The sequence below is a fragment of the Prunus persica genome, chromosome G8 (assembly GCF_000346465.2).
Source record: "Prunus persica cultivar Lovell chromosome G8, Prunus_persica_NCBIv2, whole genome shotgun sequence".
Lineage (NCBI taxonomy): Eukaryota > Viridiplantae > Streptophyta > Magnoliopsida > Rosales > Rosaceae > Prunus > Prunus persica.
In genome coordinates, this window is record NC_034016.1 from 15,322,713 (window position 1) to 15,348,689 (window position 25,977).

Sequence of the window (25,977 nt, forward strand, 5' to 3'; positions counted from 1 at the left end):
TCAATGGATTAGACATATGAATAGACACAATTATAGAATCGTGCTCAATGCTATATATTTTATTTAAAAAAAATATTATAACCCAGGTGCTCACGCGCCTAGGTTAGATTCCACATTTTTTCACAACCTAAATGCAAACATGCCGGAATGCGAACATGAAAAACTCTAAATAGCCTACAAATGTAATGACGTAGTTACAAACAACCAAACAACCGCATTTTGGATGCGTGACAGTGGACATGCAACTTGAACATCTGGATTTTCTCCATGCAAAATTTGCATGAAAATGTTAGGAAGCAACACCTACCTTCTTAAAGGGCCCCATTGTTCAGGGGTTCCCTTTCACCTTCATCATCAAATCCTTCAGGGCCAGACACAAGCATCCCAGCCTTATCACTCATAAAAAAAAACTTTACATGTAACGTAAATAGTACTGTTTTGTTATTTCTGATTAAAAATATAATAATATATGAAAAAATTATCTTACATGTTATTGTGTTATTGTCAAAGATAATAAAGAGTTCCTCTCCTTAATTGCCACCACTCCACTACTTGCCGTGATGACTCTTGGAAAATGAATATGAGAGTTGAAATCTCTTTTTTGATAATCACACACCCCCGCGTGCACTACTTTATCAACACTTTTTTTCCTTTATCAAACATTCTCCACGTCAGCACCCAGCATTTCATAATCAAGAGTATTATATGTCATTATTTTCGTATATTTCGAAAATTTTATTCTTTAGTGATTTTCAACATTGGAGAGGAAGGAATTGGTGAGGAGAGAAGCGGAAGCCGCGAGAGGAGATGGGTGATGGTAAGGAGCATGTCTTTCTTTTCATATCGTCTTTTAATAAACTTGCATAGAGGTGAACCAAATTTGTACATACATCGCTTTTAGGGTTATAATTTATGAAGCGATATGGTCAGTCTCAGAATAATTTAGGGTCATAAGAGTAGATTGATCTAATTATAAAATAAAAATTTGTGGGAAGTGTTAAAATAGGGATGGAGGGACAACCACACGATTTTTTCCCTTCATTAATAGAGAAGTATATATCAATACACAAAGGACCACTTTTGAAATCATAAGTTTGATATTATTCATTAATTTCCTTATCTTCCTTTGTTTGATGAACCTGATCTAGATCTGTTGCTTTGACTGTTTAGAGTGCTTAAAGTGGACTTTTCTCGTTGTTTTGTGAACATCTTCTCCCTACACAACTCTACTTTCCTGGTCACATGTTCTTCGAAAGTCTCTAGAGTTATGATGCAAGCGATTATGTCACCTTGAAAAACCCCTCTGTCTTCTCCATTTGGGCTGTCAATTTACCTTTCGTTCTTTCTCGATATTGGCAGCATGCATTATAAAGAAACTCATACACACATCTATTATCCATGCATCACACTGAGGACACGTTTGGTTTACATAATGGATTTAAGAGGAAATTATTTCCCATGTTATTTCTCAAAGAATGAGAATAAAAGATTAATTTCCTATGTTTGGTAATGTCGGGAAAGTAACTGGGAGATTTCACTTTGTTTTCTTTCCCATGTTTGTTTTAAGTAGGAATAGAAAACAAAACTTGTATAATTTTCCAATTATACCCATATTAAATCAAATAAAAAAGGAATACATTTAATGATACGTTGTAATTATAAATTGTTCATGGGGACAAAATAGTCATGAAAATTGTACACTGAATGTTGGCTCATTTTTCCAAACTTTCCCATGAGGAGGGAAAACAAAACCCAAGTCAAGAGGAAGGCTTCACTTTCCCTCTTACTTTTTCATGTGCCAGACAACTATTTCCCATGCCTGGACTTACCAAACATGAAAAAACAATTGAATTCCCATTTCCAAACCCCCATTTCCATAAACCAAACGGAGTCTGAGATTGTCAAAAACTATATCGTGACAACAATATCGTCACAATATTGATCACATATCGACACTTATTATCCAACTTCGTATTTGTAGTATTCTTAATCAATCTCATCACATGACTAATCAATCAACTTGACTAAATCAACAGATGTATCCAACGGGGAAATACAAAATTTTCTTCCCCGGTCAGTGTACGAAAGAAAAATCCCAAGTCTTCTTGACGACATCAAATTCTCACATAGCCTACTTCCATATTTGACGTTCATGTCGAAGCTAAGTATCACAAACACAAACACAAAGACCAATCCCATCCCAATTTTTATAAAACCTATACTTCATCTTCTTTTCAACTCCCAAACATGGCTAGCCAAAACCGACCATTCCATGTATTCTTGTTCCCTTTCATGGCTCATGGCCACATGATACCAGTCTCAGACATGGCCAAGCTATTGGCAGCTCAAGGAGTGAAGACAACCATAATCACAACCCCTCTAAATGCCCCAATATTCTCTAAAGCCACCCGATCAAGAAAAACCAACTCCGGCGGCATCGAAATCGAAATCAAATCATGGAGTTCCCTTCTCTAGAGGCTGGGCTGCCAGAAGGGTGTGAGAATCTCGACTCACTCCCCACACCAGAATTAGCAGATAGTTTCTTCAAAGCAGCCGGCTTGCTCCAGGAACCGCTCGAACGGCTTCTACTTGAATACCAACCGACTTGCCTTGTGGCTGACATGTTTTTTTCTTGGGCAACTGATGCCGCTGCAAAATTTGGCATACCAAGACTGATTTTTCATGGGACTAGTTTCTTTTCCTTGGCTGCATCAGATTGTGTGAAGCGATATGAGCCTTTCAAGAACACTTCATCTGATTCAGAACCCTTTGTGATTCCCAATTTTCCAGGGGAGATCAAGATGACAAGAGCCCAGGTGCCTGATTTTGTTAAATACAATATTGAAAATGACTTGACCCCGTTGATAGAACAGGCTAAGGAAGCTGAGGTGAGGAGCTATGGGATTGTTGTCAACAGTTTCTATGAGCTTGAACCAGTTTATGCGGATTATTTCAGAAAGGTATTGGGGAGGAAGGCATGGCATATTGGGCCTCTTTCTCCGTGCAACAGGGACAATGAAGAAAAAGCATACATAGGAAAGGAAGCCTCCATTGATGAGCATGAATGTTTGAAGTGGCTTGATTCAAAGAAACCCAATTCAGTGGTTTATGTTTGCTTTGGGAGTGTGGCTAAGTTCAACAATTCTCAGCTCAAAGAGATTGCAATTGGGCTTGAAGCCTCTGGGGTGGAGTTCATTTGGGTTGTGAGGAAAGGCAAAGATGATTGTGATATGGGCAAAGAGGATTGGTTGCCTGAAGGGTTTGAAGAGATGATGGAAGGAAAAGGGCTAATCATAAGAGGGTGGGCTCCACAAGTCCTGATTCTTGATCATGTGGCTGTTGGGGGTTTTGTGACTCATTGTGGATGGAATTCAACATTGGAAGGAATTGCCGCTGGGCTGCCTTTGGTGACATGGCCAGTATCTGCAGAGCAATTTTACAATGAGAAGTTGGTGACCCAAGTGCTGAAAATTGGAGTTGGTGTTGGTGCTCAGAAGTGGTGGATTAAAGTTGTGGGGGATATTGTTAAGAGGGAAGCTATTGAGAAAGCTGTGACTCGGATTATGGTGGGTGAAGAAGCAGAGGAAATGAGAAGCAGAGCCAAGGGACTAGCAAAGCAGGCAAGAAGGGCTATTGAAAAGGGAGGTTCATCGCATTCTGATTTGAATGCTCTCATTGAAGAGTTGAGTTCCCAAAGGTAAAGTGGGACCTAACATACGTACAAAATGAGATATTACTTTGATGGGGAGGGGTTGCAGGGAAGATAGGGTGTTGTGTTTTTTTTCCCATAGTTAATGCCATTTTGCATATCGTTTGAAAAAGAAAAGCGAAAAACAGATATTAGGTTGATGAATTTGTAAACGTTGATGAGAAAAATGGTCAAAATGTTTACCAGTTGTTGGGTTTTTGAAATAGCCCCTTTGTGTTGATGGAATATGAGAAGATGAGATTATGAGAAATGAAATTATGAGTAGACGAGAAGATGATGAAGCAGCAGAGCCAGAGGGCACCTCCTTGCCCCAACTGCTGCCAAAAAAGACGATTTTGCCCATCGATTTTATAGAATAATTGACAAGATTTTGACAGTAGGATCGTTTACTTTGACGGTAGGATCGTTTTGATATTAAACGGAAAGTGGAGAACTATTGAAATGAAAAATTTAGTCTATAGACCAAAAATAAAACTCGAGCAACAATTAAGAGACCATTTCGACCAAAATCCTGATTTTGTTTATAAAAATAAGTACGATTAATTATGTTTCCTTAATGTTACCGAAAACCTAGTCATATTTCGCTATAAATAAATTTCGATATACTAGTAATATACTATAGCCAGAGGAAAATGGGTGTGTGCGTTTCTGCACCTATTTGGATACGTGACAGTGGACGTACAACTTGGACACCTAGATTTTCTCCATGCAAAATTTGCATGAAAATGGCAGGAAGCAGCACCTACCTTCTTCAAGGGCCCCATTGTTTAGCGTGGGTCCCTTTCACCTTCATCATCAGACCCTTCAGGGAGAGATACAAGCATCCCAGCCTCATCACTTGCCATCACTCCACTACTTGCCGTAAGAGCACCTCCACCTTTTTTATTTATTTTTTTTGGGTCATGGTAGAAGTGGGCTTAGGTTTAAAAAACAATCACTATTCAAGAAAAAATTGTCATGGCAAGAAGTGAATCATGAAATTGATGAAGCCCAAAGGCAAGGCTTGCTTGAGCAAGTTGACGTTATGCTAACATCATAGACCAATTTAAATACCAATAAAATTGAAAAAAAAAAAGAAGGAAAAAATCTATATATATATATATATTTATAAATACCTAGTCGTATTCTTCACTTCTCACACTAAAATCCATACAAATTCCTCTCCTCACATCCCATATGAATAGTGATTGTTCTTAGGTTGCTATGACAATAGGTGAGAATGCATCAAAAAAATTATTAAGGCAGTTACTATTTACCTGAATAGTGTCTATCCTTTCATAATCAAGATTATTATATGCCATTATTTTCCTACATTTTGAAAATTTTATTCTTCAGTGATTTTTCAACTTTTGAGAGGGGAATTGGTGGGGAGAGAAGGGGAAGCCGCGAGAAGAGTGATGGGTGTTGGTATGGAGCAGCGGAGATGAGAAAGCAAGAAGAGGGAGCGTTTAAGTCAACAAAGTTTTTTGCTTCTTTCGAATCGAATAATTGGTCAATACTTGTTCTGAATTTCAATTTAACAAGCTTCATAGTGGAAATAGAACATGTCTTTCTCATCTCATCTTTTAGAAAACTTGCATAGAGGTGAATCAAAATTTGTACAGACATTGTTTTTAGGGTTATAGTTTAACGTCCAAAAAAGAGAAAGATGTAAAGGCAATAAATAGTCGTTAGTTAGTTAGCCATCTGTAACTAATCTTATACAACTGTATTTGACAGCTCATCATTGTAATTTCATATAAAGCTTGTACAAATCATTCTTACAGTAATGTGAATTACAATTCTTTTATGGTATCATCGCTATTCGATCCTCTCTTTTTGGGATATAGTCTTAATCATTCTGGGTATCGTTATCTTGATCCTGTTACAAATCGCCTTTATGTATCTAGACATGTTACTTTTTATGAATCTATTTTCCCTTTTCATGCTACTGTTTCTTCTTCCTCTTATGATTCTATTTCTTCACATTTTCTTGTCATTCCTCTCACTTTTCCTGTGGTCACTTCTTCTCCTTCCCAGTCTTCTTTGTCGTCCTTATCCTTCTCCCTCCTCCGTCTTCTGTGCCATCTGTTTCTCCCCATTCTCCATCTTCATTATCTGTTCCTTCTTCTTCTATCCCTGTTCAAAACACTCATCCTATGATCACTCGTTCCAAACATGGTATTTTTCAACCTAAGGCTCTTACGGCCACTAGGCATCCCTTGCCTTCTTCTTTACATTCTACTGCTCTTCTTCCTCCCACTCCCACTACCTATAAACAGGCTGCTAAACATTCAGTGTGGGTTGAGGCCATGAAGAGTGAACTTGCTGCTTTGGAACAAACCAAAACCTGGACTTTAGTCCCTCCAACTCCATATCAGAATTTAGTTGGTTCTAAGTGGGTTTTTCGCACTAAGTTTAAGCTTGATGGTACTGTTGACAAATTCAAGGCTCGTTTGGTTGCTAAGGGGTGTCATCAGCGGGAAGGCTAGGATTTTCAAGAAACTTTCAGCCTTGTGGCTAAACCTACTACGATCAGACTTCTTTTTTCTTTGGCAGTTCAGTATGATTGGTTCTTAAATCAATTGGATGTGAGTAATGCTTTCCTTCATGGTTTTTTTGAAGGAAAATGTTTTTATGTCTCAGCCACCTGGTTTTGCCAATCCTACTAGGCCTCATTTTGTTTGTCAGCTCCATAGATCCTTGTATGGCTTAAAACAAGCTCCTAGGGCATGGTATGATGAATTGTTCAAAGCCTCGGTTTCTCTGGGGTTTCGATCTTCTCAGGCTGATTCTTCTCTTTTCATTAAGTCAAGTGGTGCTTCTCTTGTTCTTGTTTTGGTCTATGTTGATGATATTTTGGTCACTGGAAACTGCAACACAGATTATACCTCTCTTATTTCTCATCTCAGTGCAAAATTCCCAGTTAAGTATCTTGGTCCCTTACATTATTTCCTTGGCTTGGAGGTCACACGTTCTGCCCAAGGTATGTTTTCTCAAACGAAATATGCCTGTGATCTTCTCAAGAAGACAGATTTTCTTGGGGCTAATTCTTATTCAACTCCCCTTGGTTCTTACAAGTTGGATAATTCTGGGGATATTCTTGAAGATATTACTTTCTATCGCTCTACTGTGAGTGCCCTTCAGTATCTTACCTGGACTAGACCCGACCTATCCTATGCTGTTTTATTCTTGTTTGTCAGCACTTGCATCAGCCTCGTTCTAATCACTTGGGTGCTGTTAAACGAATTCTTCGTTATCCTAAAGGCACCATTGACATGGAGGTCTGGTTTACTAAGGGTTCTCTTGGTTTGCAAGCCTTCACGGATGCTGATTGGGCTGGTTGTCCTATTGATCAGAGGTCTACCAGTGGCTGGTGTATCTTTCTTGGTTCCAACTTAATTTCCTGGTCAGCTAAGAAGCAACCGACAGTATCTCGCAGCTCTAATGAAGCTGAGTATCGTGGTTTGGCTATGACTGCTGCTGAGTTGCTCTATTTGTCCCAATTCTTCAGTTGCCTTCTCTTCCACTTCTTTGGTGTGACAATCAATCTGCCATCCATCTTGCTTCCAATCCAATGTTTAGTGCCCGGACTAAACATGTGGAGGTTGATTATCACTTTTCTAGGGAATTGGTTCAACAAAGGTTCTTGTCTGTTAAATTTGTTTCCTCTGAACATCAGCTTGCTGATATCTTTACCAAACCTTTATCTGCTGCCAGACATTCTCTTCTTCGCACCAAGCTCACAGTGCGTTCTCCTCCCTTCAGCTTGAGGGGGGTTAAAGGCAGTAAATAGTTGTTAGTTAGTTAGCCATCTGTAACTAATCTTATACAGCTGTATTTGACAGCTCATCATTGTAATTTCATATAAAGCTTGTACAAATCATTCTTACAGTTAATGTGAATTACAATTCCTTTAAGATGAATATGAAAGCGAAAAATGAAGCAATATGGCCAATTTATCGATAATTGAGGGGGACATGAGTAGATTTATCTATTATAAAAGTTTGTGGGAAGTGTTAAAATAGGGATGGAGTGACAACCACACAATTTTTTCCTTTCATTAATAGAGATTAAAACTTGTGATCTTCTTCATTATAAAGAGAAGTATCAATACACAAATGACCACTCCTTGAAATCGTAAGTTCAATATTATTCATTAATTTCCTTATCTTCCTTTGTTTGATTAACTTTTCTGGATCTGTTGCTTTGAATGTTCAGAGTGCTTACTTTTCTTCTTGTTTTGGGAACATCTTCTCCTACACAACTCTACTTTCCTGGTCAAATGTTCTTCAAAAGTCTCGAGAGCTATGATGTAAGCAATTATGTCACTTTGAAAAGTCCTAATATTATGCGGTTACCAAGTAAGTTCCCCGCGTCTTCTCCATTTGGGCTCTCAATTTGTCTACATCCACTTTAAAATAAGCGCAATTTTCCCTTTTAGGAATTTAGGAATTCATACTTTTCTGACAATCACAGTTTTATATATATATATATATATATATTATTTTTTATGAATTATTTTTGCATATGTATCAAACTGTAATTTGTAAGAAGTAAGAATACCTCCTATTTTTTAGAGTATTGATTTTCCCACTCCCTTTTTATCCACTTACATTCCATTTTTTTAAAATTGTATGTTCTTACTCATCTTTTGTTCACTTACACTCCCTTTTATCTTATAGTAAAAAATATTTAAAAACAAAAGACAATGTAGGTGGATAAAAGGAAAGTGAGAAAATCACCACTCTTTTTTAATGGCAAAGAACTTTTCAATTTATTTTACATTAAAAATCTAGTGTCCGTCTATGTTTAGCAAAATGCCAAATGCCAAACTTAGTTTCAAACATACCATGAAGATTAGCATTTGTACTTTTGGCATCCGTCATGTACCAAAAATGAGCAGAAAATGAGCATTCTGATTTGAATGCTCTCATTGAAGAGTTGAGTTCCCAAAGGTAAAGTGGGACCTAACATACGTACAAAATGAGATATTACTTTGATGGGGAGGGGTTGCAGGGAAGATAGGGTGTTGTGTTTTTTTCCCCATAGTTAATGCCATTTTGCATATCGTTTGAAAAAGAAAAGCAAAAAACAGATATTAGGTTGATGAATTTGTAAACCTTGATGAGAAAAATGGTTAAAATGTTTACTAGTTGTTGGGTTTTTGAAATAGCCCCTTTGTGTTGATGGAATATGAGAAGATGAGAGTATGAGAAATGAAATTATGAGTAGACGAGAAGATGATGCAGCAGCAGAGCCAGAGGGCACCTCCTTGCCCCAACTGCTGCCAAAAAGGACGATTTTGCCCATCGATTTTGCGAAATAATTGACAGAACTTTGATGGTAGGATCGTTTTGATACTAAACGGAAAGTGGAGAACTATTGAAATGAAAAATTTAGTTCGTAGACCAAAATAAAACTCGAGCAATAATTGAAAGACCATTTCGAACAAAAACCCTAATTTTGTTTATAAAAATAAGTACGATTAATTATGTTCCCTTAAATGTTACTGAAAACCTAGTCATATTTCGCTATAAATAAATTTCGATATACTAATATACTATAGCCAGAGGAAAATGGGTGTGTGCGTTTATGCACCTATTTGGCCACGTGACAGTGGACATACAACTTGGACACCTAGATTTTCTCCATGCAAAATTTGCATGAAAATGTTAGGAAGCAGCACCTACCTTCTTCAAGGGCCCCATTGTTTAGCGTGGGTCCCTTTCACCTTCATCATCAAACCTTTCAGGACGAGAGAAACTCTCATGTAATGAGGATAATATTTTTTGTTATTTTCGACCAATAACGTAGTGACACGTAAAATAAATTTTTCACGTGTCATTGTATTATTAGTCAGGAATAGCAAAACAATGATAGACACAAGCATCCCAGCCTCATCGCTTGCCACCACTCTACTACTTGCCGTTAGAGCACTTTCACTATGTTTATTTTGGTCAGGATAAAAGGGGGCTCAGGTTTCAAAAACAACCTCCACTCAAGGAAAAATTGTCATGACAAGAAGTAGACAATAAAATTGGTCAAGCTCAAAGACAAGACTTGTTTGGGCAAGTTGACGTTATGCTAACATCAACGATCAATTTAAATACCAACAAAATTTTAAAAAAAATAAAAAAATAAAACAAAAAAATCAGGAATTTTTTTTCTTCTATAAATATCTAGCCATGTTATTCACTTTTCACATCAAAATTCATACAAATTCCTCTCCTCACATCCCATGTGAATAGTAATTGTCCTTAAATTGTTATAGTAATAGGTGAAAATGTATAAAAAAAATTGTATAAGACATTCACTATTCACATAAATAGTGTCTATCCTTACTTGCTCTTTTCTTTTGTCATGTTACATCGGATGATGAAAATGCTCTTATATATGACTCTTGGAAAATGAATATGAGAGTTGAAATCTCTTTTTTGACAATCACACACACCCCCGCGTGCACTACTTCATCAACATATTTTTTTTCTTTATCAAACATTCTCCACGTCAGCACTAAGCATTTCATAATCAAGATTATTATATGCCATTATTTTCCTATATTTTGAAAATTTTATTCTTTAGTAATTTTTCAACTTTTGAGAGGAAAATTGGTGGGGAGAGAAGGGGAAGCCGCGAGAAGAGTGATGGGTGTGTTTTTTGTTTTTTTGTTTGTTTTTGGTCAATACTTGTTCTCAATTTCAATTTAACAAACTTCATACAAACTTCATAGTGGAAATAAAACATTTCTTTCTTTTCATCTCATCTTTTAGAAAACTTTGCATAGAGATGAATTAAAATTTGTACATACATTGCCTTTTGGGTTATAATTTAACGTCCAAAGAAAAAAAAGTTGAATATGAAAACAAAAAATGAAGCGATATGGCTAATTTGTAAATAATTGAGGGGAACATGAGTAGATTTATCTATTATAAAAGTTTGTGGGAAGTATTAAAATAGGGATGGAGCAACAACCACACAATTTTTTCCTTTCATTAATAGAGATTCAAACTTGTGATCTTCTTCATTATAAAGAGAAGTGTCAATACACAAATGACCACTCCTTGAAATCATAAGTTTTAATATTATTCATTAATTTCCTTATCCTCCTTTGTTTGATTAACTTTTCTAGATCTGTTGCTGTGACTCTTTGGAGTGCTTACTTTTCTTCTTGTTTTGCGAACATCTTCTTCTCCTACACAACTCTACTTTCTTGGTCACATGTTCTTCGAAAGTCTCGAGAGCTATGATGTAAGCGATTATGTCACCTTGAAAAGTCCTAATATTATGTGGTTACCAAGTAAGTTCCCTGCGTCTTCTCCATATGGGCTCTCAATTTGTCTACATACACTTTAAAATTAGCGTAATTTTTCTTTTTAAGGAATTAGAAACTTCTATTTTCTTGTCAATTACAATTTGACATGTGTGTATATTTTTTTTTCAAAAATTAGAAGAAAATGAAATCGTTAAACATTTAAAAAATAATAATAATTAGAATCGTAAATCAAGTGAAGTGGTGTGGTATGAATGTGAGTGCATTATTCATGGCCCCCGGACTTTTTTAAGTTTATATCTTGATAAAATGTAAAGATTCCATAAGTTTATGTTCCTTGACTTTTTTAATGATTTGATTCCATTTACCTTTCGTTCTTTCTCAATATTCACAACATGCTTTCTAAGGAAATTCATACACACATCTATTATCAATGCACCAAATTGAGATTGTCTAAAAATATATCAATAACACGTCGGTACATTTTGTTGATGACGCTATATTAATATCATCACATTATCGATTCACTTATTATCCAACTTGGTATTTGTAGTTTTCTACTAATGAATCAACTTGACTAACAGGCTTTTATCAACCGACGTATCCAACGGGGAAATACGGAATTTTCTTCGGCCTGTCAGTATAGGAAAGAAAAATCCTAACTCCTCACATAGCCTACTTCTATATATGAGTATGACGTTCATGTCGAAGCTAAGTATCACAAACATAAACACAAAGACCAATCCCATCCCAATTTTTATAAAACCTATACTTCATCTTCATTTCAACTCCCAAACATGGCTAGCCAAAACCGAGAGTTGCATGTATTCTTGTTCCCTTTCATGGCTCATGGGCACATGATACCAGTCTCAGACATGGCCAAGCTATTTGCAGCTCAAGGAGTGAAGACAACGATAATCACAAACACTCTAAACGCCCCAACATTCTCTAAAGCCATCCGATCAAGAAAAACCAACTCCTGCGGCTGCGGCATCGAAATTGAAATCAAAACCATCAAGTTCCCTTCTCAAGAGGCTGGGCTGCCAGAAGGGTGTGAGAATCTGGACTCACTCCCCACACCTGAATTAGCCGGTAATTTCTTCAAAGCAATGGGCTTGCTCCAAGCACCACTCGAACAGCTTCTGCTTGAAGACCAGCCAACTTGCCTTGTGGCGGACATGTTTTTTCCTTGGGCAACTGATGCCGCTGCAAAATTTGGCATTCCAAGGCTGGTTTTTCATGGGACTAGTTTCTTTGCTTTGGCTGCATCAGATTGTGTGTGGCGATATGAGCCTTTCAAGAACACTTCATCTGATTCAGAACCCTTTGTGATTCCTAATCTTCCAGGGTTGATCAGGATGACAAGAGCCCAGGTGCCTGACTTTATTAAGGACAATATTGAAAATGACTTGAGCCGGTTGCTGAAACAGTCCAAGGAAGCTGAGGTAAGGAGCTATGGGATTGTTGTCAACAGTTTCTATGAGCTTGAACCAGTTTATGCAGATTATTACAGAAAGGTGTTGGGAAAGAAGGCATGGCATATTGGTCCTCTTTCTCTGTGCAACAGGGACAATGAAGAAAAAGCATACAGGGGAAAGGAAGCCTCCATTGATGAGCATGAATGTTTGAAGTGGCTTGATTCAAAGAAACCCAATTCAGTTGTTTATGTTTGCTTTGGGAGTGTGGTCAAATTCAATAATTCTCAGCTGAAGGACATAGCACTTGGGCTTGAGGCTTCTGGGCTAGAATTCATTTGGGTTGTGAGGAAAGGCAAAGATGATGATGATGTGGGCAAAGAGGATTGGTTGCCTGAAGGGTTTGAAGAGAGGATGGAAGGAAAAGGGCTAATCATAAGAGGGTGGGCTCCACAAGTCCTGATTCTTGATCATGGTGCTGTTGGGGGTTTTGTGACTCATTGTGGGTGGAATTCCACATTGGAAGGAATTGCTGCTGGGCTGCCTATGGTTACATGGCCAGTGGCTGCAGAGCAATTTTACAATGAGAAGCTGGTGACCCAAGTGCTGAAAATTGGAGTTGCTGTTGGTGCTCAGAAGTGGGTTAGGGTTGTCGGAGATAGTGTGAAGAAGGAAGCTATTGAGAAAGCTGTAACTCAGATGATGGTTGGTGAAGAAGCAGAGGAAATGAGAAACAGAGCCAGGGTACTGGCAGAGCAGGCAAGGAGGGCTAATGAAAAAGGAGGTTCATCACATTCTGATTTAAACGCTTTAATTGAAGAGTTGAGTTCCCAAAGTTAAATTTGTATCAGATATTCAAGTAAGACTTCACTTTATGAATGTATATTGTGAAAATACTTGATGAATACTTGGAGCATGTCCACCCCAAAAGGCGAAGACTAAGGTAAAGGCAAAGCAAGGCAAGGGCTGTTACTATCCACATGAATAGCGGCAGCTTTACTTTTTTTGGTTCCACCCCAAAAGGTTAGGGCAAGGGCAAGAAAAAAAGAAAAAAAAAAGAAAATGCAACAAAATATAAACAATTTAGAACTGCAAGAAATAAAATGATTATGGAAGAAAAAAATAAATATGGAAGAAAATATAAACAATTTACAAATGCAAGAAAAAAAATTATTACAATACAAATATTGGAAGGAGAAGAGTTTGTATGAGGATTTGGTATGGAAAGTGAGTAAAATTGTTATGTATTTATGGGGAAAACATCCATAATTTTTTGGTATTTTTTAAAAAGAAATTTGAATTTTTTTTGGAATTATTTTATTTTATTTTTTGCTCGTTGACATCAGCACCTTCGGGTTAAAGTCCAGACAAGATCTGCCCTTGGGCTTGACCAGGCTAATGGGACCCATAACTCATCCGAGTTGGTGGAACCCAGAACTTGCCCAAACTACTTCTCCTGCACTGAAGGTTTAAACCCCACTTGGGGGGCCTCTTGCCCTCACAAAATGGGCTGTGGTGGAGGTGGCCTTAGAATCATACAATCTTAGCTCCAACATTTATTCATAAAAGAATGATGCATTTTGAGGATTGGTTTCTCTGTTCATTTATTTTTCATAGTTTTGACTAAAGGTTGTTTGTTTTTTCTTTTGAACCATTATGAGGAGAGAAACTCACCAACACTTGGGATGCAATGATAGTGATATCTCAAGTTAATCACGCATTATTGCAGTACGTGATTAATTTGAAATATCGTCACACTAATAATATGTTCGTTTTTTTTATAAAAAAAAAAAACATTTTCTATCTGCTTTTACTTTGACCATTCTTGACCATGCATTTTTACTGGTCTCAGTGCTAGAAATGTCTTCTCCATTTGGATTGTTAATTTATTTTTATATTAATCAACGAATGGTGAATTACGCACATAATATATGACATTCAGATAAAAAATTAGATAAAATTACATGAAAACTAACTACATGTGCTTTATTAGCCATTTAAAATAGTATAAGGGCTAAATTAACTGAAAAAAAATCATCTGAGGTGTTAAATTCAACTAGAATGATAATTCCAAGGGTGTTCGGCAATTTATCCTTGACAAAATGACATGTCGTTTTTCATCATCACATAAAAAACACTTAAAAATTTATTCTACACTGAAAATCTAGTGCGCCTCTAGCTTTTAGCAAAATGCCAGATGCCAAAATTACCCTGTAAACATAACCCTGAATTGTCATCTGTTTGGCATCCGACACATCTGTGGCGTTGGGGAGACTTGTGAGATGCTTAGCTAGTCTCTTATCTGACACCGACATGGGCAATTTCAGCCAAAATTTTCTTCCTCTTCTTGGTAGCTTCGTATCCTGACAGATCCTACTTCTATATATAATCTACATGTCCATAACCACAAATATAAACACTGACCATCTCCACCGCAATTTTTCTAAAACCCTATACTTCTTCATCTTCATTTCTACCCCCAAACATGTGTAGTCAAAACCGAGATTTCCATGTATTCTTGTTCCCCTTCATGGCTCATGGCCATATGATTCCAGTCTCAGACATGGCCAAGCTATTTGCAGCACAAGGAGTGAAGACAACCATAATCACAACCCCTCTAAACGCCCCAACATTCTCTAAAGCCACCCGATCAAGCAAAACCAACTCCGGCGGCATCGAAATCGAAATCAAAACCATCAAGTTCCCTTCTCAAGAGGCTGGGCTGCCAGAAGGGTGTGAGAATCTGGACTCACTCCCCCCCACACCAGTATTAGCAGATAGTTTCTTCAAAGCAGCGGGCTTGCTCCAGGAACCGCTCGAACGGCTTCTACTTGAAGACCAACCGACTTGCCTTGTGGCTGACATGTTTTTTCCTTGGGCAACTGATGCCGCTGCAAAATTTGGCATACCGAGACTAGTTTTTCATGGGACTAGTTTCTTTGCTTTGGCTGCATCAGATTGTGTGAGGCGATATGAGCCTTTCAAGAACATTTCATCTGATTCAGAACCCTTTGTGATTCCTGATCTTCCAGGGGAGATCAAGATGACAAGAGCCCAGGTGCCTGGTTTTATTAAGGACAATATTGAAAATGACTTGACCCGGTTGCTGAAACAGTCCAAGGAAGCTGAGGTGAGGAGCTATGGGATTGTTGTCAACAGTTTCTATGAGCTTGAACCAGTTTATGCCGATTATTACAGGAAGGTGTTGGGGAAGAAGGCATGGCATATTGGTCCTCTTTCTCTGTGCAACAGGGAAAATGAAGAAAAAGCATACAGAGGAAAGGAAGCATCCATTGATGAGCATGAATGTTTGAAGTGGCTTGATTCAAAGAAACCCAATTCAGTTGTTTATGTTTGCTTTGGGAGTGTGGCTAAGTTCAACAATTCTCAGCTGAAGGAGATTGCAATTGGGCTTGAAGCCTCTGGGGTGGATTTCATTTGGGTTGTGAGGAAAGGCAAAGATGATGTTGATGTGGGCAAAGAGGATTGGTTGCCTGAAGGGTTTGAAGAGATGATGGAAGGAAAAGGGCTAATCATAAGAGGGTGGGCTCCACAAGTCCTGATTCTTGATCATGGGGCTGTTGGTGGTTTTGTGACTCATTGTGGGTGGAATTCAACATTGGAAGGAATTGCTGCTGGGTTGCCTATGGTGACATGGCCGGTGTCTGCAGAGCAATTTTATAATGAGAAGTTGGTGACCCAAGTGCTGAAAATTGGAGTTGGTGTTGGTACTCAGAAATGGATTAGAGTTGTGGGGGATAGCGTGAAGAACGAAGCTATTGAGAAAGCTGTGACTCAGATTATGGTGGGAGAAGAAGCAGAGAAAATGAGAAGCAGAGCCAAGGGACTAGCAGAGCAGGCAAGGAGGGCTATTGAAACAGGAGGATCATCCCATTCTGATTTGAATGCTCTCATTGAAGAGCTGATGAGTTCCCGTAGTTAAATTTGGACCCCACATTGAATAATGAGACCTCAGTTGATGAAAATTGTAGATTAACAATCCTAGCAAGAACATTTACTCATAGAACAATGATGCATTTTGAGGAGATCGGTTTATTTTATTTGATTTTCATAGTTGACTTGTTTTGTATGCTTTGGCTTGGTGGCGCCATTGAAACGTAGAGCATGATTCAATCAACACAAAATCCCAACGTCACATTTCTTTGCGTTTCAGTTTTGTTTACTAAGGTGCTACTGTGTTACGGGGGTTCAAAATTAAGATCACTAGTCTGTAAGTTAAGTTATTTATCAGTGTTTTTGGTCGTTTCAATAAAACAAGCTATAGAGGTAGGGACCTTCGTTTTCTTTTTCTTTTGTCATTTTTAATTCACTTCGGCAGTTATTCTGGGTTAAATAACAAGTTAAGAGAGTAAAAACAAGAAGTTTTAAAATAAAGTTTGTTTGTTTATGTAGATTGAGTCAAACTTATCTCCTAAAGATACTAAAAGAAAGCTGCAATGTGAACAAATGATGTAAGACACTACGTATGCAATGAGATAACAAGCCACATTTTTGGGTCTCGCTTTAACTTAAAGAATCATTTTTGCTTGTCAATTTAGAATCTTCGCTTTAATCATTATTTTTTAGTTTTTGCTTGTCAAAAAATAAAAAATAATGAAAGCACTCCCTCCCAGTCCCAAGTCTCTATCTTACTTATGCTGAGTATTATTAATTTTTCAAAGGGGTTTGTGTTAAATAGCTCATTTTCACAATTTTAATAGTCTCTGTTTGATAGAGTGTCTCTTTGTTATCTTTATAATTTCTTTTTTGTTTGTTTGTTTTGTTTTGTATTTTTTTGAGTATAAACGATAGTTTAAACTAGAGGGAGGGAGATTTCTCACACACATACAACTATAATGTCGTGGAGATTTAAACTTAAGACCTCTAGTATGCAAATCAATGTCAATTTCCACTAGGCTAGACTCCGTAGGTTTATATTTCCCTTTTTATTGTCTCTATAGTTCTTTGTTTGTTGTTTGTTCCTATAGTGCCTCTTTAACGTAAAATGACTATTTTAGAATAGAAGTTGTGAAAAGAGACTATTTTAGCCAATTTCACTTTTTAAAACTATTTCAACGTATTAAAAAGAGAATCGAACTCAAGTGCAAAAAGCCAGCATACTGCTTCGCCAACTTACCTAAACTTATCTGCTACTTCAGCACCTTAAAACTTTGTGCATCACAGCTATATCCTCCCAAGGCCCCATGGAAATTGAATCTCATCAGCAGCTTCACATGTTCTTCTTTCCATTCATGGCTCAAGGCCACAACATACCCTTCATAGACATAGCCAAGCTATTTGCTTCTCATGGTGTAAAATCCACCCTGATAACCACCCCTGTCAATGCACCACTCTTCTCCAAAGCAATCCAAAGCAGCAAAAATTTGGGGTTTGAAATTGAACTTCTTGTTATCAAATTCCCAAATGAGGAAGTTGGGTTGCCTCAAGGATGTGAAAGCAGTAACTTGGCTATGAAGGAAAAGTTCTTCAAAAGCCACCTTCCTGCTTGAGCCACAGATTGAGCAGATTTTAGACCAGCACCGCCCTCACTGCCTTGTTGCTGATTCTTTCTTTCCTTGGGCTACAGATGTTGCTGCCAAGTTCGGAATTTCAAGGCTCATTTTTCACGGGACTGGTTTTTTCCCTTCGTGTGCTTCACTGACTGTGATATTGCATCAGCCTCACAAGAAGGTGGAATCTGATTCAGAACTTTTTACTATTCCTAATTGTTGGAATTTTAATTTTAAAAATTTAACCGTTTTTTTTATTTAATTATTTTGGTTATTTTATTTTATTTATTGTGGGGTTATAAATATTTAATATTCAGATTTTATTTCTATATTGAATGTCTTAAATTTTCTGGTTGATGAAGGTTACATATTTTTGGATACCTATAAAAGATCACTCCTCCATCACATTTGAACAACACACAATACACCATCAGAAGATCACATGCCACAATCACCACCACAAACTAATTCTCTTCTTTTCCACCTTTATATATATATATATATATATATATATTATCTACTTTATATTATTATTTTGGCAATGGTTCTGTGACTTGGACACCTATATCTGTTTATGAATGTGGTCATAACAGATTTTGAGTTTGTGTACAAGGGGTTGTGTCTTGAAGTTTTATAGACTGTCAGTACTTATATGTAAGGAGGCTACAAGGGCTTTGAAGGGTTTAATGAAATTGAAGAAACAAAATACTAGGTAAGTAAAAGGAAAATAAATAATAAGTATGAAGGTGAGTTTGGTACGGTGAAGCACGTCAAAGATGTTGTTCTAAAGTCTTTGTAGCCTCCCTACGTGCAGGTACTGACAGTGTACAAGACTCCAAGATGCGTCCCCTTGTACACAAACTCAAGATCCGCTATGAGCACGTTCATAGACAGATATAGGTATCCAAGTCACATAACCATTGCCCAAAATAATAATAATTTAAAGTAGAGAATATATGTAAAATTAGAAAAGGAGAGAATTAGTTTATGGTGGTGATTATGGTATGTGATATTCTGATGGTATATTGTGTGTGTTTCAAATGTGAAGGAGGAGTGGCCTTTTATAGGCATCCAAAACATGTAACATTCACCAAACATAAAAGTTCACCAACCAAAAAATTAAGGCATTCACCAACCAGAAATGAAGCCTAAATATTAAATATTTATAATCCCCGTGATAAATAAAATAAAACAACCAAAATAATTAAATAAATAAAACAGTTAAATTTTTAAAACTCCAACACTAATTTCCCAGTTGAGATCAAGATGACACGAACCCAAATACTGAGATTTTTTGAGAAAAATTCTGAATCAATAATGACCAAATTATTCAAAGAATCCAGAGAGAGTGAGGAAAGGAGCTATGGGATTATTGTTAATAGTTTCTATGAACTTGAGCCAGATTTTGCAGATCATTACAGGAATGTTTTTGGGAGGAAGGCATGGCATATAGGCCCAGTTTAACTATGCAACAAGGCAGCAGAGGATAAAACAGAGATCAGGGGAATGGAAGCCTCCCTTGATGAACATGAGTGCTTGAATTGGCTAAACTCTAAGAAACCCAATTCAGTTGTTTACATATGTTTTGGAAGCCAGACCAATTTTGCTGATGTTGAGCTGCTAGAAATTGCATTGCGGCTTGAGGCTTCTGGGCAGGAATTCATTTGGGTTGTGAAGAAAGAAAAGAAAGAAAAAGATGAGTGGTTGCCTGAAGGGTTTGAAAGTAGAGTGGAAGGTAAGGGACTAATTATAAGAGGTTGGGGTCCACAAGTGCTGATTCTTGAGCATCAAGCAATCGGAGCCTTTGTGACTCACTGTGGGTGGAACTCTATCCTTGAAGGAGTGTCTTCTGGGGTGCCAATGATCACGTGGCCGGTGTCCGCCGAGCAGTTTTACAATGAGAAGTTGGTGACTGATATACATAGTACTGGGGTTGCTGTTGGTTCTAAACAGTGGGCTTCATTTGTAGATGTGAAGAAGGAAGCCAGTGTGAAGAGGGAAGCCATAGAGAAGGCTGTGACTCTAGTCATGGTGGGTGATGCAGCAGAGGAAATGAGAGGCAGAGCCAGGACACTTGGAGAGATGGCAAAGAGGGCTGTTGAAGAAGGTGGCTCATCATTCTCAGATTTAACTGCTCTAATTGAAGAGTTGAGGTCCCTTGGAGCTTAAAGCTTTAGCCAAAATACCAGCATTTGTTTGAGTAAGTAAGAATTGTTTGTTCAAAGTTTAGAACAAGCTTAGAGCCTTAGATTGTAGTTTCTTTCTGTGAGTATCTTCAGCATATCTTAGACACGTTGTTGATCCTATTTTCTTTTTGATAAAATATTCTCATATGGCAGGCTAACTTTAAAATAAAAAAGATCAAAAGAAAGTTTTCCTTGTAACAACACTTCTACTCATTCACATTAATAGAAGAATCGATTTAGCATTTTCCCAATCTGTCTTCTCTCTTTTCTTTCTACTCTTACATGGTATCAGAACCGGGTTCATTCACATGTTAAGTTTGAAATTTCGCCACACATGAGTGCGTGTGAGGATGTAAAAACATGTCACACATCAAAAAGTTAATTAACCTTACAATAGCTTAATTAATTGGGTCACTCTCACTATCACCACTTTGGTTTGTCTGGGATGCATTTGTTCTATCTATTTGTCTCTTCTGAATTCATTCAGCATATTCGGTTGTAATCAGATAACAAAACCATTTTTGTCTTGCCTTAAGAACCAGCATTGCTTGTCACTCATGTAATAATGTTCACTTAACAAATAATTTACTGCAATCCAAACTTGTTTCCGATCGAACCCAACAACAAAGCCTTCCCACAGAAATAAAACAAAAACAAAAAACACAACAACAACAAGGCCTCCCAAGTCTAAAGTTCTTACTTATATAAATGGAAACTAAAGCCCATCAGAAGCTTCACATTTTCTTCTTTCCAGATATGGCTCAAGGCCATATCATTCCCCTCATAGACATTGCCAAACTATTTGCTTCTCGTGGTGTAAAATCCACCTTAATAACCACTGCTCTCAATGCACCACTCTTCTCCAAAGCAATCCAAAGCAGCAAAAATTTGGGGTTTGAGATTGAAATTCTTGTCATCCAATTTCCAGCTATTGAAGTTGGGTTGCCTCAAGGATTTGAGATTACTAGCATGGCTACGACCCATGAGATGAGAGAAAAGTTCTTCAAAGCTACCTTCCTGCTTGAGCCACAGATTGAGCAGATTTTAGACCAACACCGCCCTCACTGCCTCGTTGCCGATTCATTGTTTCCTTGGGCTACAGACGTTGCTGCCAAGTTTGGAATTCCAAGGCTCATATGTCATGGACCTGGTTTTTTCCCTTTGTGTGCTGCAACCATTGTCATATTGCAGGAGCCTCAAAAGAAGGTATCATCTGATTCAGACGTTTTTACTATTCCTAATCTCCCGGTTGAGATCAAGATGACACGAAACCAAGTACCAACTATGTTGGAGAAAAATGCTGATACAATTTTGTCCAAGTTGTTCAAAGAATCCAGAGAGTGTGAGGAAAGGAGCTATGGTATTATTGTTAATACTTTCTATGAACTTGAGCCAGCTTTTGCAGATCATTACAGGAAGGTGTTTGGGAGGAAGGCATGGCATATAGGCCCGGTTTCCTTATGCAACAATGCAGTAGGGAATAAAACAGAGATAAGGGGAATGGAAGCCTCCTTTGATGAACATGAGTGCTTGAATTGGCTCAATACTAAGAAAATCATTCAGTTGTTTACATATGTTTTGGAAGCCTGACCAATTTCAGTGATCCTCAGCTCCTTGAAATTGCTTTGGGGCTTGAGGCTTATGGGCAGGAATTCATTTGGGTTGTGAAGGAAGAAAAGAAAGAAAAGGAAGAGTGGTTGCCTGAAGGGTTTGAACAGAGAATGGAAGGCAAGGGACTAATTATAAGAGGTTGGGCTCCACAGGTGATGATTCTGGAGCATCAAGCAATTGGAGGCTTTGTAACTCACTGTGGGTGGAACTCTATCCTTGAAGGAGTGTCTTCTGGGGTGCCAATGATAACATGGCCCGTGTCTGCTGAGCAGTTTTACAATGAGAAGTTGGTGACTGAGATACTGAGAATTGGGGTTGCTGTTGGTTCTGAAAAATGGGCTTCATTAGTAGATGTGAAGAAGGAAGCCAGTGTGGAGAGGGACGCCATAGAGAAGGCTGTGGCTCAAGTCATGGTGGGTGATGAAGCAGAGGAAATGAGAAGCAGAGCCAGGGGACTAAGAGAGGTGGCAAGTAGGGCTATTGAAAAAGGAGGATCATCATACTCTGATTTGAATGCCCTAATTGAAGAACTGAGGTCCCATAGTTAGTATTGAAAGGACTCCAGTTTTTTTTTCCTGTGTCTGATATGTCTTATATATAAGAAAAGAGTGGTGATTTCCCCACTCTAATTTTATCCATTTACACTCCATTTTATAACTAAAAAAGGAGTGTAAGTGGATAAAATTGGAGTGGGGAAATCATTACCCTAAGAAAAATTTAAGTGACTAGCTTATTTGAGGGACACCCTTGTAGGGCTCACCACGCATTGTATTTCAATGATCCGAACCGTTCAATTTTTAGATATTTTCTCAAATATCATCTTTGAAAAAATAAATAAATAAATAAATTTGAATCCTAAATTTTTTGACCACTCAATTAGATGGTTGTTATTATTATATTTGCTTGAAGTACCGTGTTCATTTATTTTGTAAGTCCTGACTAGATGCAGGAATGATTTTCAATTTTCTTGATTTTTGGAAGGAAGATCTATGCAATTGCAAGGAGCTCACAATCATTGAAACCAAATTCAGTTATGTACATATGTTTTGGAAGCATGTTCAATTTCACTTGTGAGCTCCTTGAAATTGCGCTGGGGCTTGAGGGTTGTGGGAAGGAATTCATTTGGGTTGTGAAGAAAGAAAAGAAAGAAAAGGAAGAGTGGTTGTCTGAAGGATTTGAACAGAAAATGCAAGGTTAAGGGACTAATTAGAAGAGGTTGGGCTCCACAAGTGCTGATTCTTGAGCATCAAGCAATTGGAGCCTTTTTTACTCACTGTGGGTGGAACTCTATCCTTGAAGGGGTGTCTGCTGGGGTGTCACTGATCACATGCAGGGCCGGAACTAGCCCAAGGGCTGTTGCCTAGGGAAGGTTTTGGGAAAAAATAATTAAACATATATAGCCTAATATCTTAAACTAAAAGTAAATATATAATATATAATTGTATATCCTACCACACCAATAGGCATAGTCAAAGGTCTTCCACATTTGTATTTGGTGTCAGAGCTTGTCCCAAACATCAATTTTAATCCTTTTCCATAAACATATCTTTGAAAGAGAAGCATTTTTCTAAATAAAATTCACACTTTTGTGAATAATATGGCTCTAATTCCATTTTTTTTTCTTGTGTTTATAACTAGCTTGATTTATATAATTTACTGTTAGTACCAAAAAAAAAAATTATCATTAGATTTTAAGCTAATAACTTTAGCTAGCCGACTCATTGAAAAATTCATGGTTCTGCCCTTGATCACATGGCCCGTGTTTGCTCAGTAGTTTTACAATGAGAAGTTGGTGAATGAGATTCTTAGAACTGGAGTTTCTTTTGGTGCTCAACAATGGGCTGAATTTGTAGAGGTGAAGAAGAAAGCCAGTGTGAAGAGGGAAGCCTAGAGAAGATTGTGACTCAAGTCATGGTGAGGGATGAAGCAAAGGAAATGAGAAGCAGAGCCAGGGCACTTGGGGAGATGGCAAGGAGGGCTGTTGAAGAAGGCGGTTCATCATTCTCAGATCTACTCTTGTTGAAGAGTTGATGTCCCTTAGAGGTTGAAGCTTTAGACAAACATGCCAACATTGGAAGGAATTGCTGTTGGGGTGCCAATGACCACATGATGAGCAATTTTTTAAGGAGAAATGTTAAAAATTGGGGTTAGGCGTGTTGAGTGTGTAAATCTCACATTGGAAAATTAACAGTCTTTTTTACACATTCTAGCAAGTATATTTTCTTTTATTTTAAGATAACGATGCATGTTGACGATTGAATTTATTTAATTTTCATATTTTGACTAAAACTTGTTTGTTTTCTTCAATCAAACTAAAATCTTCAAAAATTACTAAACCAAACTGGTAATGCTAATAAATGACGTAAGGGACTACGCATGCAATGAGAGAGCAAAAGTCATTCTTGGCTTGCCTTAAAGAAGCATTTTTGAAAAAGAAATAAGCACTTCATCTCCATCATTCTTATTGTGCCCGTCTGCTTTGTGCACTTCAACAACAGTCCTTCCATCAAAGTCCCCATGGAAACAAAATCCCATGAGCAGCTTCACATTTTCTTCTTTCCATATATGGCTCAAGGCCACAGCATACCTCTCATAGACATAGCCAAATTATTTGCTTCTCGTGGTGTAAAATCCACCTTAATAACCACTCCTCTCAATGCACCACTTTTGTCGAAAGCAATCCAAAGCAGCAAAAATTTGGGATTTGACATTGAAATTCTTGTCATCATATTCCCAACTGAAGAAGTTGGGTTGCCTCCGGGATGTGAGATTGCTAGCATGACTACAACTCATGAGATGAAGGAGAAGTTCTTCAAAGCTACCTTCCTGCTTGAGCCACAGATTGAGCAGATTTTAGACCAACACCGACCTCACTGCCTCGTTGCTGATTCATTGTTTCCTTGGGCCACATATGTTGCTGCCAAGTTCGGAATTCCAAGGCTCATATTTCATGGACCTGGTTTTTTCCCTTTGTGTGCTTTACTTGGTGTGAAATTGTATGAGCCTCACTGGAAGGTATCATCTGATTCAGAAGTTTTTACTATTCCTAATCTCCCGGTTGAGATCAAGATGAAACGAAACCAAGTACCAATGGTGTTTGAGCAAAATGCTAATCTAATCTTGTCCAAGTTGTTAAAAGAATCCAGGGAGTGTGAGGAAAGGAGCTATGGGATTATAGTTAACACTTTCTATGAACTTGAGCCAGCCTTTGCAGACCATTACAGGAAGGTGTTGGGGAGGAAGGCATGGCATATAGGCCCGGTTTCCTTATGCAACAAGGCAGCAGGGTATGAAACAGAGATAAGGGGAATGGAAACCTCCCTTGATGAACATGAGTGCTTGAATTGGCTCAATACTAAGATACACAATTCAGTTGTTTACATATGTTTTGGAAGCATGACCAATTTCAGTGATCCTCAGCTCCTTGAAATTGCTTTGGGGCTTGAGGCTTCTGGGATGGAATTCATTTGGGTTGTGAGGAGAGAAAAGAAAGAAAAGGAAGAGTGGTTGCCTGAAGGGTTTGAACAGAGAATGGAAGGTAAGGGACTAATTATAAGAGGTTGGGCTCCACAAGTGCTGATTCTGGAGCATGAAGCAATTGGAGGGTTTGTGTCTCATTGTGGGTGGAACTCTATCCTTGAAGGAGTGTCTTGTGGGGTGCCAATGATCACATGGCCTGTGTCCGCCGAGCAGTTTTACAATGAGAAGTTGGCGACTGAGATACTAAGAATTGGTGTTGCTGTTGGTTCTCAAAAATGGGCTTCATTAGTAGATGTGAAGAAGGAAGCCAGTGTGAAGAGGGACGCCATAGAAAAGGCTGTGGCTCGAGTCATGGTGGGTGATGAAGCAGAGGAAATGAGAAGCAGAGCAAGGGCACTGGGGGAGATGGCAAGGAGGTCTGTTGAAGAAGGTGGTTCATCATTCTCAGATTTAACTGCTCTAATTGAAGAGTTGAGATCCCTTTGAGCTTGAAGCTTTATAGAAAAAATACCACCATTTTGTGTTCTTTTGCTTTTAACATTGTGGGTGGAAGTCAACAATTGAAGGAACTGTTGTTGGGGTGCCAATGATCACATTGCCAGTACCTGATGAGCAATCTTATAATGAGAAGTTGGTGACCTAAGTGCTAAAAATTGGGGTTGGTGTGTTGAGAGTGTAAATCCCACATTGCAATTCTTTAAGGAGAAATGTTAAAAATTGGGGTTAGCGTATTTAGTGTGTAAATTCCACATCGGAAAATTAACAGTCTTTTTTGACACAATCTAGCAAGTATATTTTCTTTTATTTTAAGATA

The 25,977-nt window shown here is 38.0% G+C and overlaps 3 protein-coding genes and 3 pseudogenes across 5 annotated transcripts; all 6 read left to right on the forward strand.

Annotated features, from left to right (window-relative positions):
* LOC18767168 lies at positions 1,776-8,919 on the forward strand (annotated as a pseudogene).
* LOC18767247 (scopoletin glucosyltransferase) lies at positions 11,660-13,439 on the forward strand. Its single transcript, XM_007200216.2, has one exon. The coding sequence runs from the start codon at positions 11,759-11,761 to the stop codon at positions 13,214-13,216; it is 1,458 nt and encodes a 485-aa protein (XP_007200278.1). The 5' UTR covers positions 11,660-11,758; the 3' UTR covers positions 13,217-13,439.
* On the forward strand, positions 14,455-16,512 carry LOC18768297 (scopoletin glucosyltransferase). Its single transcript, XM_007200926.2, has one exon. The coding sequence runs from the start codon at positions 14,862-14,864 to the stop codon at positions 16,317-16,319; it is 1,458 nt and encodes a 485-aa protein (XP_007200988.1). The 5' UTR covers positions 14,455-14,861; the 3' UTR covers positions 16,320-16,512.
* Positions 16,641-20,221, forward strand: LOC18767478 (annotated as a pseudogene). The gene is made up of 2 exons (XR_002272935.1): positions 16,641-18,104; positions 19,142-20,221. The product of XR_002272935.1 is annotated as a UDP-glucose flavonoid 3-O-glucosyltransferase 7 (transcript).
* On the forward strand, positions 20,465-22,231 carry LOC109946254 (annotated as a pseudogene). Its single transcript, XR_002269460.1, has one exon. The product of XR_002269460.1 is annotated as a UDP-glucose flavonoid 3-O-glucosyltransferase 7-like (transcript).
* Positions 23,976-25,944, forward strand: LOC18768926 (UDP-glucose flavonoid 3-O-glucosyltransferase 7). Its single transcript, XM_020553809.1, has one exon. It carries the CDS (start codon positions 24,201-24,203, stop codon positions 25,647-25,649), a length of 1,449 nt encoding a protein of 482 aa, XP_020409398.1. The 5' UTR covers positions 23,976-24,200; the 3' UTR covers positions 25,650-25,944.

Coding starts and splice junctions, on each gene's coding strand:
- LOC18767247 (XM_007200216.2), top strand. CDS start 11,759: ATGGCTAGCCAAAACCGAGAGTTGCATGTATTCTTGTTCCCTTTCATG.
- LOC18768297 (XM_007200926.2), top strand. CDS start 14,862: ATGTGTAGTCAAAACCGAGATTTCCATGTATTCTTGTTCCCCTTCATG.
- LOC18768926 (XM_020553809.1), top strand. CDS start 24,201: ATGGAAACAAAATCCCATGAGCAGCTTCACATTTTCTTCTTTCCATAT.